Consider the following 15,450-nt stretch of genomic DNA (forward strand, 5'->3'; position numbering starts at 1 on the left):
GTAACCATTCATTCAAATAACAAAGATTGGCAGAGCTTATTTAATCCTACCCCTTTTCATACCATAGCAATGTTATCCAGTTTCCTTGTTCTCTGTAACAGAACAGTGAACAAATAAATAATAAATAAATAATATACCACAGTAAGCAAACACATATTAAATACATAAATAATATTTGTCTCAATAAAAAATGGGTTCAAGATGTTCATCATAATTCTTGTTCTGTGTACTTTGTGAACTTTTTCTTAAACTGAATTATATTGGTGCTTTGTTTGATTTCTTTGGTTAATCCATTACATCATTTAATTCCACTTACGGATATGCAAAGGTTTTAAGTGTTGTACGAGCATACAAATGTTTTAAATTAGATTTTCCTTTAAGGTTATTGTGGAAGTTGCTTCACAGGATCCAAGCTTGCAGGTTTTAACAAAGTTTTAATGCTCATATGTTTTATCAACAAAGTTTTCTTCTCCCTCTGCTCCCGGCCACTTACTGTTAAAGACAACAGGTGATTAGATTAACACGTGCCACCTGTGAAATCTAATCACCTGTCAGCTGTGTCTCGCCGTCAGCGCATGCCCCGCCCCTGCCCGATGATGCTCGTCCTCAGTGCCATGGACAGCGGCGGTGACTTTTCCTCCTGCAAACAGCGCTGACTACACCTCCCCGCACAGTTATATTTCTCCTCTTGTGTTGAGAAGAATTGTTGTACATTCTTGGGTAGCAGGTCGTAGTTTGCTTTTGTACATCGTTTTAGCTGTTTGCAAATGCACCAAATCGTTGAATTTCAATAATTGTGATTCAATAAATAAAGGGCTTTTATGTTCTCTGTATCCAACAGTGACGTGCGGTGAGGTTGATGGCTGGTGAGGCACTGACTTCATCACAGTCAGATTTACAAACATATGAACCCTAAAGAGTATCTTATTCACCATTTGATTGGCAGCAGTTAACGGGTTATGTTTAAAAGCTCATACCAGCATTTTTCCCTGCTTGGCACTCAGCATCAAGGGTTGGAGTTGGGGGTTAAATCACCAAAAATTATTCCCGGGCGCGGCGCCGCTGCTACCCACTGCTCCCCTTACCTCCCAGGGGTGATCAAGGGATGGGTCAAATGCAGAGGACAAATTTCATTACACCTAGTGTGTGTGTGACAATCATTGGTACTTTAACTTAACTTTAACTTTACACATACAAACTGTAGCACACAAAAAAGCACATTTAATAAAAACAACGTTATTATGGTCTTACCTTTACTTATAAATAAAGTCCATTCGCCGCTGTTGTGCTGGATTAATGAACCCCCTGACGGCTGTGTTATATCAACTAAAGCCCTCACTTAAACTTTCCACGTGCAAGATTGAATCTATTTAAAAAAGTGTAACCGAGGGTTTATAAATGTCGCCTATACTGTATGAAACTACAACATAACAAACACGGAGGCTCCAGTTTACACGAGGACCACTTTATTTACCTTCTTTCAAAAACCTCCGCTCCACTACAACATGTCATCACTTCCGCTCTTGGCGCCTTCAAAATAAGAGCTCAAGGCATATACTGTATAACAGCGCATAACAGGAACTTAACATCACAAATAGGAAAGCCCATAAAAAATAGGTTACAAAAGTTATTTAATAAGAAGACAAAAAGTGCAAAAACAATAATGTTCATGTTGGAGGAGTTGTGAATTAGATACACCTGCAGTCTGCAGGTGTACCTAATGTTGTGGCCCTGCAGTCATTCACAACTCCTCCAACACGAACATTATTGTTTTTGCACTTTTTGGCTTCTTATGAAATAACTTTTTTAAATAGATTCAATCTTGCACGTGGAAAGTTTAAGTGTGGGCTTTAGTTGATATAACAATTATACGGCGGGGGTGCAGGAGGCGGGGCTACTGGAGCCTCAGCCAGTGCGTCTTTTGCAGCCGTTTTATGATCGCTCAGCACAAGAAATACGTTACACACATACAGTTGTTGACAAAATACACTGTACATTATATACCTCAGCTAACTAAACTATGGAAATGTATAATATAATTCATATAGCAATACAGTCTCACTGCACAGCAGGCCAGCAGTTAGCCAAGTCCGTCCATTTTGAGGCACTGAGTGACGTGCCTCAACTGGCTGCTGTTCACCGCACCGTCTCTTCTCAGTATTTGAACGGCAAATGTGAAAATTCAGCGATTTTGAATAAAAATAATCTAAAACTGGTGAAGTTAAATGGAAAATAACTTTATAGTATAATCACTGCATACATATAACAATTTAATTATTTTTTTTCTTTTTACATTTTGTTTCTTCCTCTTGTGACTGCACGTCACTGATATCCAACATTATGTAGCATTCTAATTGATCTTTTTTGCAACACCGTTACAGTGGTTAGTCCAAGAGAAAAAGGCTTTTTTAAAGGTGTCAAGGTGCAGGAGCTACGGAATTAATTTAGTAAGAAGGCTGGTCTTGCTAAAATTAAGTAAGAGGACAGTGTGGAGAATAAATTAACGTGAGTAAATGTAAAAGAAGCATGGCAGGGCGTAAACATCATGATAGCATGGCGTCCAAACCTGTGCCGCCCTTGTACAACAGAGACTGCTTTTTTGCGCGTTTCAACAACAACATCCAGGACCCCCGTGACCCCCCAGGTCCCCGGCAAGCTCTCACCATTAATGAGCTGCTGCGAACCTCCCTTCTGCACAGAGTAAACCCGCACAAAGCCACTGGCCCTGACAGGCTCAGAGGATTGTACAACCCAGCGAGGTGGGGTGTTAACCAGGCTGTTTTTGCACCTCCAGGACGCAAGCGGCGTCCCTAACCAGTGGAATGAATCCATCATCATCATCCCAATCCCCCAAAAAAGACACCACCTAAGGAGCTGAGAAACTCCAGGCCAGTGGCTCTGACCTCTATCCTGTGCGAGTGTATGAAAAGAGCGGTGTGGACAATACTGTTAAGTGGCTCGCCAGACAAACTGGATCCATTCCAGTTGGCATACAAATCAAAGTGAGGCACTGAAGACGCATGCCTCATGCAACAAAATTCTACATACAAAGATTTTCCTTTCAGATTTTTCATCATGCTTTTAAAGCCAACACCCTGCTGCATCGTCTTTCTCATCGACAGGTCCATCCTGCACTGAGTTTATGTATAGATAACGTTTTAGAAGCTAGACCACAGCATGTGTTTTAAAGCAGTGTTTTTCAACCACTGGGAGATTATCTAATTTCACCTATTTGGGTTAAAAATATTTTTTGCAAACCAGAAATTCTAATCCGCAAATGATGTGTTGTTGTTGAGTGTCGGTGCTGTCTAGAGCTCGGCAGAGTAACCGTGTAATACTCTTCCACATCAATAGGTGGTAGCCGGTAGCTAATTGCTTTGTAGATGTCGGGAACAGCGGGAGGCAGGGTGCAGGTAAAAAGGTATCTAATGCTTAAACCAAAAATAAACAAAAGGTGTGTGCCCCTAAGAAAAGGCATTGAAGCTTAGGGAAGGCTATGCAGAACGCAACTAAAACTGAACTGGCTGCAAAAGTAAACAAAAACAGAATGCTGGACGACAGCAAAGACTTACTGTGGAGCAAAGACGGCGTCCACAATGTACATCCGAATACGACATGACAATCAACAATTTCTCCACAAAGAAGGATACAAACAATTGAAATATTCGTAATTGCTAAAACAAAGTAGATGCGAGAAAAATCACTCAAAAGAAGACATGGAAAATACTTAAAAAAGAGAAAAAGCCACCAAAATAGGAGCGTAAGACAAGAACTAAAACTCTAGACACAGGAAAACACCAAAAAACTCAAAATAAGTCACGGCGTGATGTGACAGGTGGTGACAGTACACCTACTTTGAGACAAGAGCTATATTGATGCATGCTTGGTTATGGTTTAAAGTCATATCCAACAATTGCGACGACGACTTTTTACTGTGGACTGAGTTTTGTTTTTTTAATGCTTTCTGCTGGTGGTTTGCCTACGGATTTTTTCAACGCAAAAAATGTGCCTTGGCTCAAAAAAAGTTGAAAAACACTGTTTTAAATGTTTTTTTTCTCTGTCTACACCAGGGGTCGGCAACCCGCGGCTCTAGAGCCGCATGCGGCTCTTTAGCGCCGCCCTAGTGGCTCTCTGGAGTTTTTTCAGAAATGTATATATAAAATGGAAAAAGATGAGGGGAAAACAATCTATTTTTTGTTTTAATATGGTTTCTGTAGGAGGACAAACATGACACAAACCTCCCTAATTGTTATAAAGCACACTGTTTATATTAAACATGCTTCACTGATTCCAGTATTTGGCGAGCGCTGTTTTGTCCTACTAATTTTGGCGGTCCTTGAACTCACGTAGTTTGTTTACATGTATAACTTTCTAGGACGTGTTTTATGCCACTTCTTTTTCTGTCTCATTTTGTCCACCAAACCTTTAAGGTTGTACATGAAAGGTGAGTTTTGTTGATGTTATTGACTTGTTGGAGTGCTAATCAGACATATTTGGTCACTGCATGACTGCAAGCTAATCGATGCTAACATGCTATTTAGGCTAGCTATATGTACATATTGCATAACTATGCCTCATTTGTAGCTATATTTGAGGTCATTTAGTTTCCTTTAAGTCCTCTTAATTCAATGTATATCTCATGACACACTGTCTGTATGTAATATGGTTTTTAATTTTTTGCGGCTCCAGACAGATTTTTTTTTTGTATTTTTGGTCCAATATGGCTCTTTCAACATTTTGGGTTGCCGACCCCTGGTATACACCATCCAGTGCTTCTCAATTATTTTCTGTTATGCTCCCCCAAGAAGAAATAACTAACCCGCCCACCCCACTTCTTTCCGCGACTATAAATACGAAATACGATCATTTGTAAGTACAATTGTTACAAGTACACTCTGCATAACATTGTATACTTCAGTTCAGTTCAGTTTGGTTTCAGTTTATTTCGAACATGCATACGATACAATGTGATGCATCACACATTTCCAGTTGTTTCCTTACAGCACATCCGAAAAGGAGTAGGAAGAAGCTGATCTTATTTAATCCTACCCCTTTTCATACCATAGCTATTTTATCCCATTTCCTTGTTCTCTTTAACACGTGGCCTAGTGGTTAGAGTGTCCGCCCTGAGATCGGTAGGTTGTGAGTTCAAACCCCCGGCCGAGTCATACAAAAGACTATAAAAATGGGAACCATTACCTCCCTGCTTGGCACTCAGCATCAAGGGTTGGAATTGGGGGTTAAATCACCAAAAATGATTCCCGGGCGCGGCACCGCTGCTGCCCACTGCTCCCCTCACCTCCCAGGGGGTGATCAAGGGGATGGGTCAGATGCAGAGGACAAATTTCACCACACCAGTGTGTGTGTGACAATCATTGGTACTTTAACTTTAACTTAACTTAATTAAATAAAACAAAAACAAATGTGTGGAGGGGGGGGCGTGGCCTGTGGGCCTGCCGCGGAACGGGAGGTTGCCAGGACCAGCCTTGAAGACAACTACATGTGCATAGATGGCCCAGGTGGGCCTTGTTATCTAATCGCCTGTCGCCTTTATTAGCAGCAGCCGTGATGAGACGAGTAGTTGGAGTTGGAGGTGGTGCTGGGCAGACGCAGAAAAGACTGGGAAGCAAAAGGCTCACACCTTGAGAACAAAATAAAACGGTGTTATACTGAAGAACCCACTAGAGGGCAACATCTACAAAATGTATATCAACACAACAAATAATAACTTTATTAACATTGTGTTTAATCTGTAGCAGGAAAGTGTATCAATTGACTTAAAATAAAATAAAAAACTAAATAAACAAACAAATGTTATAAATAATGCTTTCTTTCTTCCACAGAGTATTTCCAATCTCATTTATTGGCATTTTCTTCAAACATGGACGACCACAACCCTGATGTACCAGAATGGAGGCTGGATGTGAGCCGAGTCATCAAGTATTCTTTTATCCAGGTAAAGGTCTCCGATTTTTTTCTTCTGGCTTGGGCCAACACTGACTGCTTGTCTGGATATTTAGTCTGTAATTGCTGAGTGGCTTCTCTGAGGCTTTGGATGCAAATCTGACTTTTGTGATGATAAATGATGTATGAGGGGTAAATGTAGTCCAAGTTCTGATTACAGACCTTGCACAAACCTCGATGAGTAGAGAGTCACACATGCTGTAGTGTATTGCTCGGGCTAAATGCCAAATGTGACATGCGTTGCGCGCCCCTAAGGAGCACTTGCAATCTAAATTATGAATATTGCATCATCCTTTTCTCAATAATACAGTACATTTTAATAGTATCGTAGGGGGTACAAATAAACACATGGCATCATGTTGATCCTGCAAAATTCCAAACAGAGACCTAAAATATACAGATAAGAGTTATTTTTGCAGAGCATGTCACTGCATCCTTATTTATCATTAGCGTCAGTTTTTATGATACCTATACCTGAAAGGTAGAATACGCACACAAAAGTGACGAAACACAAATATGCAACATGCTCTCCAGCAAAGTTTTTTATAGATGAGACAAAAATGAGTGAAAGCTCTGAGTACAAAGCATCCAGGGAAAATTTGCGTTTATATATATATATATATATATATATATATATATATATATATATATATATATATATATATATATATATATATATATATATATATATATATATATATATGTATGTGTGGGAAAAAAAATCACAAGACTATTTCATCTCTACAGGCCTGTTTCATGAGGGGGGGTACCCTCAATCATCAGGAGATTTTAATGGGAGCATTCACATACCATGGTTTATATAGGGCACAGAGTGGGTGGGTACAGGCTGGCCTAGGGGCGTGGTGCTTGGCTCATGTGTTACCTAGAAGGTGTTTCCGTCTATGGCGGCATGTTGTTACAATTTCGCTGCGCTTGTTGAGGGATGACAGGTCTGGACGGTAAATAATAAACAGTTTCTCTTTCAAGCATAGGTTGCATCTTTTATTACCACTATTGTAAGGTGTGCTGGATGCAAGAATTTGCCATGTTATTGAATATTCAACATTATTGTCTTTGAGGTCCCAAATGTGTTTGCTGAGTTCTGTGGTATTTCGCAGGTTTTTGTTCCTGAAAGAAGCCTTGTGATTGTTCCATCTGGTTTTGAATTCTCCCTCGGTTAATCCTACATATGTGTCGGATGTGTTAATGTCCTTGCGTATTACCTTAGATTGGTAGACAACTGATGCTTGTAAGCACCCCCCGTTGAGAGGGCAATCAGGTTTCTTTCGACAGTTACAGTCTTTGTTGGTTTTGGAGTCGCTCTGTCTGGGGGCCGACGGCTCATTTGCAATTGTTTTGTTGTGGTTTGAGATGATTTGTCGTATATTGTTCATGCAGCTGTAGCTCAATTTAATGTTGTTCTTGTTAAATACTTTTCTTAGGGTGTTGTCTTTGGGAAAGTGTTTGTCAATCAGATTGAGGAATTTGTGTCCAATGTTAGTTGAGACGTTTTTGCTGTATGGGGGGTTGTACCAGATGATGTCGTTTCGTTTTCTGTTCTTTTTTGGCTGGTTTCCTGGCGTGGGTTCATAGGTGAGGGTGAAATTGTATCCGCTTTCATCAAGGGCTTTTTGGTACGGGGGGGTTGCTTGGTCAAATTCAGCTTTGCTGGATGACAGCATCGATAGCCTTTTATTGATTCCGGTAGGTATGCTTTTCGTGGTGGTGGGTGGGTGGTTGCTGTCATGGTGCACGTATTGGAGTGTTGTGTTGGGTTTCGTGAATGGTTGGTAGCTGTTATTTCTCAGGTTGAAAGTGACGTCAAGGAAGTTGACGGTTTGCTTGTTGGCTTCAATCGTGATCCGTAGGCCGTTCTCTTTGAAAATTTGGCATATGCGCTTCTTGGTATTCTCGCTGCTCCTTGGCGAGGCGCGACACACTGCCAGTCCGTCATCACGGTAAATACCAAGGTTCAGATTGAGGCCAGCGAGCTGGGAGAGGAGGAAACTCCCAACGAGTTCACACGTTTCTGCTCCGTCAAAACTTCCCATAGTGACGTCAAATGTTGCATTGTTCTTTTTTTGCCATGGTGTACTGTTGTGGATGAGAATGGAGTTTTTTGCGTGGATGATGATGTTTCTTTCGTTGCCTGTGATTGAGTCGTAGTCTGAGGCGAAGTCTAGTGCTTGAGTCAGTAGGTCTTGCGTGATGGAAGGGTAAAATTCCTCGATATCAAAGGAGATAAAGTTGTACTGTTGTTTGTCTTGGATGTTGTTGAACCATTTGATTACTGCTGCTGTATTTCTCCATTGGTTGAGTGGTGTTTTGTCCTTCATTTTTGTGTTGACTCTGTCCAAAAAGGAAACTTACGGATTCAAATCTACCAAGAACCCACCCACAGTTGGGGAACTAAAGGATTTTGAGAACGACATGCTCAAAATGATACAATCAGTCAAATTCAAGCCAATCCGCAACCCACTCCTCACCAAGCTGAAAAATGACAAGGAGCGCATCAAGAAAGTAAACAACCTCATCATAGCTGCCGATAAAACCACAAACTTCTACAGAATGGACATACCAGAACACCACACCTTACTGGACAGAAGCATCACCAAATCATACAAAAAAGCGCAACCCAACACCTTACAGAACATCCACCTGGAAAATAAAAGGATCGCGGCTGAACTGGACATTGAGGACAGGGTGGACGCCACAGCCAACAAGGAAGCCTTCATCACATTGAAGGACCACAAACCCAACTTCGCAAATAACCCAACATGCCGACTAATAAACCCAACTAAATCTGAAATAGGAAAAATCAGCAAAATAATCCTGGACAGAGTCAACACAAAAATCAAGGACAAAACACCACTCAACCAATGGAGAAATACAGCAGCAGTAATCAAATGGTTCAACAACATCCAAGACAAACAACAGCACAACTTTATCTCCTTTGATATCGAGGAATTTTACCCTTCCATCACGCAAGACCTACTGACTCAAGCACTAGACTTCGCCTCAGACTACGACTCAATCACAGGCAACGAAAGAAACATCATCATCCACGCAAAAAACTCCATTCTCATCCACAACAGTACACCATGGCAAAAAAAGAACAATGCAACATTTGACGTCACTATGGGAAGTTTTGACGGAGCAGAAACGTGTGAACTCGTTGGGAGTTTCCTCCTCTCCCAGCTCGCTGGCCTCAATCTGAACCTTGGTATTTACCGTGATGACGGACTGGCAGTGTGTCGCGCCTCGCCAAGGAGCAGCGAGAATACCAAGAAGCGCATATGCCAAATTTTCAAAGAGAACGGCCTACGGATCACGATTGAAGCCAACAAGCAAACCGTCAACTTCCTTGACGTCACTTTCAACCTGAGAAATAACAGCTACCAACCATTCACGAAACCCAACACAACACTCCAATACGTGCACCATGACAGCAACCACCCACCCACCACCACGAAAAGCATACCTACCGGAATCAATAAAAGGCTATCGATGCTGTCATCCAGCAAAGCTGAATTTGACCAAGCAACCCCCTGTACCAAAAAGCCCTTGATGAAAGCGGATACAATTTCACCCTCACCTATGAACCCACGCCAGGAAACCAGCCAAAAAAGAACAGAAAACGAAACGACATCATCTGGTACAACCCCCCATACAGCAAAAACGTCTCAACTAACATTGGACACAAATTCCTCAATCTGATTGACAAACACTTTCCCAAAGACAACACCCTAAGAAAAGTATTTAACAAGAACAACATTAAATTGAGCTACAGCTGCATGAACAATATACGACAAATCATCTCAAACCACAACAAAACAATTGCAAATGAGCCGTCGGCCCCCAGACAGAGCGACTCCAAAACCAACAAAGACTGTAACTGTCGAAAGAAACCTGATTGCCCTCTCAACGGGGGGTGCTTACAAGCATCAGTTGTCTACCAATCTAAGGTAATACGCAAGGACATTAACACATCCGACACATATGTAGGATTAACCGAGGGAGAATTCAAAACCAGATGGAACAATCACAAGGCTTCTTTCAGGAACAAAAACCTGCGAAATACCACAGAACTCAGCAAACACATTTGGGACCTCAAAGACAATAATGTTGAATATTCAATAACATGGCAAATTCTTGCATCCAGCACACCTTACAATAGTGGTAATAAAAGATGCAACCTATGCTTGAAAGAGAAACTGTTTATTATCTACCGTCCAGACCTGTCATCCCTCAACAAGCGCAGCGAAATTGTAACAACATGCCGCCATAGACGGAAACACCTCCTAGGTAACACATGAACCAATCACCACGCCCCTAGGCCAGCCTGTACCCACCCACTCTGTGCCCTATATAAACCATGGTATGCGAATGCTCCCATTAAAATCTCCTGACGATTGAGGGTACCCCCCTCATGAAACAGGCCTGTAGAGATGAAATAGTCTTGTGATTTTTTTCCCCCACACATATATATATATATATATATATATATATATCCATCCATCCATTTTTTACCGCTTGTCCCTTACGGGGTCGCGGGGATATATATATATATACATATATATATGCATGTATATATACTTTGAGATATTCTGCGGGACAGATTGTAATTGCTGGCAGACCCTGGGCTGTAGTTTGGGGACCCCTGAGCTACAGGATCATTTTGATACCAAATAAAGTGGTGTCCCAATCGGCAATCTTGTATTTTAGTCAAGTTATTCACAAAAAGTAAACATGGTAGTCTATAGGCTATTAGATGCTATTAGCTACACCACAGCTAAGCACACGAGCTAGACTAAGTAATAAATGTCCTTAATTGAACTATTTTGCAGTTTAAAACACCACATCTGTAAATAAAAACAAGTATCCAATAGTTATAGTTGCGTATTACTTACACATACAGTCTCAAAGGCAGAAGCATATTAGAAAGTATGCAGTAACAAACGTGTCTGCATCATTCAACTTACAGTACTGCATCATGAGCTTAACTTACCGTATTTTTTGGAGTATAAGTCGCACCGCAGTATAAGTCGCACCTGTCGAAAATGCATTATAAAGAAGGAAAAAACATATATAAGTTGCACTGGAGCCCGGCCAAACTATGAAAAAAACTGCGACTTATATTCCGAAAAATACGGTAATTGAAATACTGGTGAAATTCAAGTAATTTGAATACTGTGCAAAATGTTCATCCATGTCAGCAATTCAAATTCAGATGTGAATATGCGATATTAACTCATTACATATAAAGTGAGATAGATTTGTTGAGCCTTTTTTATTATTTTGATAATCATGGTTTACAGTTTTTTGAAAACCCAACATTTTCTGACATTTTCAATTCCAAGTTCATAAGCTGTAAACTATGCTCATTAAAATGAGACATCCAAATCATATGAATTCAAACTAATTGCTGGAACAGACAAACCTTTGCAAGATATTAAAACAATTATAGTTTCAACTGTATAGCGCTGTCAAATGATTTAAAGAAAAAAAAAAAAAAGGTGATTATTTAATTATGAACTGTTACTAATTATTCAATTAAATTATTTTTTTTATTTTACCTAAAAATGCTGAGAAACCCCCCAACTTACATTATTAAAAATATTGGTATACAAACAAAAAATGTGGCTTCATAAATTATTTTATAGTTTTTAAAAGACTTGAATTAATCTGAATTTTATTTACTAATTTAAAACATCAGATCCATATAAAGTGTTGATTTAACATTAAAAAAAACAGAACACTTTTCCTAGAAAAGTACTATATGTTATGTTTTTCCTATGCTTTGTCTACTCTATGCTAAAAACAAGAAAACATTAAAACTTATACAAACCACAAAATACATTTTGAAGTTCGTTATGTATATTTTACTTAATTTGTACATATAATTCATCCTATCCCCACTATTTAATTATTATATTATCTTTGTGCCACATGGTGGCAGTGTTGTTGCTCAGTGAAGCACAAGAAGAGGGCGAGGAAACTTGCATGCATGAAGAAACAGTGACGTTAGAGAATAAACATTTGATTAACAACGATTAAAATACATAACTTTTGCTAAATTTGACGACGATTAATTAATCACAATTAACCTGATAATTTCACACTCCTAATGACTTATTGTGGCAACTAGGTGTCACCAATAAACAATTACCTCTCCCTTCAACTTAAAGATAGCATACAGTCGTGGTCAAAAGTGTACAACCACTTACATAATGTTGAGTTTCTAATTATTTCTACAACTCTTATTTTTTTGTGATAGAGTGATTGGAGCACATACTTGTTGGTCACAAAAAAATATTCATGAAGTTTGGTTCTTTTATGAATTTATTATGGGTCTACTGAAAATGTAAGCAAATCTGCTGGGTCAAAAGTATACATACAGCAATGTTAATATTTAGTTACATGTCCCTTAGTAAGTTTCACTTTTGGTAGCCATCCACAAGCTTCTGGTTGAATTTTTGATCACTCCTCTTGACAACATTGGTGCAGTTCAGCTAAATTTGTTGGTTTTCTGATATGGACTTGTTTCTTCAGCATTGTCCACACGTTTAAGTCAGGACTTTGGGAAGGCCATTCTAAAACTTTAATTCTAGCCTGATTTAGCCATTCCTTTACCACTTTTGACGTGTGTTTGGGGGGTCATTGTCCTGTTGGAACACCCAACTACGCCCAAGACCAGGGGTCGGCAACCCAACATGTTGAAAGAGCCATATTGGACCAAAAAATACAAAAACAAATCTGTCTTGAGCCGCAAAAAATTAAAAGCCATATCATAGAGATACTGTTGTTATGATCCGCTGCCCGGATCATATTTTTGTTTACGTTTTCAAGGTACTTGTGTTTTTTGTTAGTTTTGGACTCCTTGAGTGCCTGTTTTGTACACCTGAGTTTGTTGCCATGGCTGCTTATTATTTTCACCTGCCGCGTGTGTTCCAGACGCACACCTGTTTGTCATCACTGACATTATTATTTAAGCCTGCCTTCCCTGTCATTCTGTCTTGCTTCGTAGTTTGCTTTTTGCAACAGTAGACAACTTTTGTTCTTGCTCTGCACCATGCGCCCCGGTCGTCACAGTGATGCAGGGTTTTGTTCTCCCAGGATGCAACGGACTTCGGACACAGCGTGAAGGTAAAAGAAATGATTTATTTACGGAATAACTCAGAAGAAACAAAGAAAAGGGTGCTCATAGCACATAAGGTAAAAACTAAGGAAGACTAGCGTGGGAGCTAGCGAGTAACAGAGCCTAGCGTGGAAGCTAACAGGTACAGAGCAAGAACAAAAGTCGTCTACTGTTGCAAAAAGCAAACTACGAAGCAAGACAGAATGACAGGGAAGGCAGGCTTAAATAATAATGTCAGTGATGACAAACAGGTGTGCGTCGGGAACACACGCGGCAGGTGAAAATAATAAGCAGCCATGGCAACAAACTCAGGTGTACAAAACAGGCACTCAAGGAGTCCAAAACTAACAAAAAACACAAGTACCTAGAAAACGTAAACAAAAATATGATCCGGGCAGCGGATCATAACAAGTGTGTCATGAGATATAAATTGAATTAAGAGGACTTAAAGGAAACTAAATGAGCTCAAATATAGCTACAAATGAGGCATAATGATGCAATATGTACATATAGCTAGCCTAAATAGCATGTTAGCATCAATTAGCTTGCAGTCATGCAGTGACCAAATATGTCTGATTAGCACTCCACACAAGTCAATAACATCAACAAAACTCACCTTTGTGGATTCATGCACAACCTTAAAAGTTTGGTGGACAAAATGAGACAGAAAAAGAAGTGGCATAAAACACGTCCTAGAAAGTCGGAGAAAGCTATACATGTAAACAAACTACGGTGAGTTCAAGGACTGCCATAATTAGTAGGACAAAACGGCGCTCGCCAAATACTCGAATCAGTGAAGCATGTTTAATATAAACAATGTGCTTTATAACAATTAGGGAGGTTTGTGTCATGTTTGTCCTCCTACAGAAACCATATTAAAACAAAAAATAGATTTTTTTCCCCTCATCTTTTTCCATTTTTCATACATTTTTGAAAAAGCTCCAGAGAGCCACTAGGGCGGCGCTAAAGAGCCGCGGGTTGCCGACCCCTGCCCAAGACCCAACCTCCGGGCTGATGATTTTAGGTTGTCCTGAAGAATTTGGAGGTAATCCTCCTTTTTCATTGTCCCATTTACTCTCTGTAAAGCACCAGTTCCATTGGCAGCAAAACAGTCCCAGAGCATAACACTACCACCACCATGCTTGACGGTATACGTGGTGTTCCTGGGATTAAAAGCCTCACCTTTTCTCCTCCGAACATATTGCTGGGTATTGTGGCCAAACAGTATAATTTTTGTTTCATCTGACCACAGAAATTTAGCGAACTGCACCAATTTTGTCAAGAGGAGTGGTCAAAAATTCAACCAGACGCTTGTAGATGGCTACCAAAAGTGCCTTATTGCAGTGAAACTTGCCAAGGGACATGTAACCAAATATTAACATTGCCGTATGTATACTTTTGACCCAGCAGATTTGCTCACATTTTCAGTAGACCCATAATAAATTCATAAAAGAACCGAACTTCATGAATGTTTTTTTGTGACCAACGAGTATGTGCTCCAATCACTCTATCACAAAAAAATAAGAGTTGTAGAAATTATTGGAAACTCAAGACAGCCATGACATTATGTTTTTTACAAGTGTATGTCAACTTTTGACGACTGTATGTCCATTCCAGACAGTTAAAGGGGAATATTATCACAATTTTAGAAGGGTTAAACCATTAAAAATCAGTTCCCAGTGGCTTATTTTATTTTTCGAAGTTTTTTTCAAAATTTTACCCATCACGCAATATCCCTAAAAAAAGCTTCAAAGTGCCTGATTTTAACCATCGTTATATACACCCGTCCATTTTCCTGTGACGTCACATAGTGAAGCGAACTCAAACAAACATGGCGCATAGAACAGCAAGCTATAGCGACATTAGCTCGGATTCAGACTCGGATTTCAGCGGCTTAAGCGATTCAACAGATTACGCATGTATTGAAACGGATGGTTGTAGTGTGGAGGCAGGTAGCGAAAACGAAATTGAAGAAGATACTGAAGCTATTGAGCCATATCGGTTTGAACCGTATGCAAGCGAAAACGACACGACAGCCAGCGACACGGGAGAAAGTGAGGACGAATTCGGCGATCGCCTTCTAACCAACGATTGGTATGTGTTTGTTTGGCATTAAAGGAAACCAACAACTATGAACTAGGTTTACAGCATGTGAAATACATTTGGCAACAACATGCACTTTGAGAGTGCTGACAGCCCAATTTTCATCAATTAATATATTCTGTAGACATACCCTCATCCGCTCTCTTTTCCTGAAAGCTGATCTGTCCAGTTTTGGAGCTGATGTCAGCAGGCCAGGGAAGCTAGGGTCGATATTCTTCTCTTGATCATCTTCGGTGGCATAAGGG

General features: G+C 40.0%; 1 protein-coding gene across 6 annotated transcripts in view; it reads left to right on the plus strand.

The window, feature by feature from the left end:
- sorcs1 (sortilin-related VPS10 domain containing receptor 1) overlaps positions 1-15,450 on the plus strand; it is a 664,251-nt gene that overhangs the window by 621,413 nt on the left and 27,388 nt on the right. For all 6 annotated transcript variants that reach the window (XR_009816964.2, XR_009816965.2, XM_061977167.2 and 3 more), the window contains one exon: positions 5,844-5,956. Coding sequence is in view for 4 of the 6 variants with exons in the window: in XM_061977167.2 (XP_061833151.2) it covers positions 5,844-5,956 (113 nt within the window). In the remaining 2 variants the exon portion in view is untranslated. The remainder of the gene's footprint in view (positions 1-5,843; positions 5,957-15,450) is intronic.

Source organism: Nerophis lumbriciformis, linkage group LG16 (assembly GCF_033978685.3).
Source record: "Nerophis lumbriciformis linkage group LG16, RoL_Nlum_v2.1, whole genome shotgun sequence".
In the NCBI taxonomy this organism is placed as follows: Eukaryota; Metazoa; Chordata; class Actinopteri; order Syngnathiformes; family Syngnathidae; genus Nerophis; species Nerophis lumbriciformis.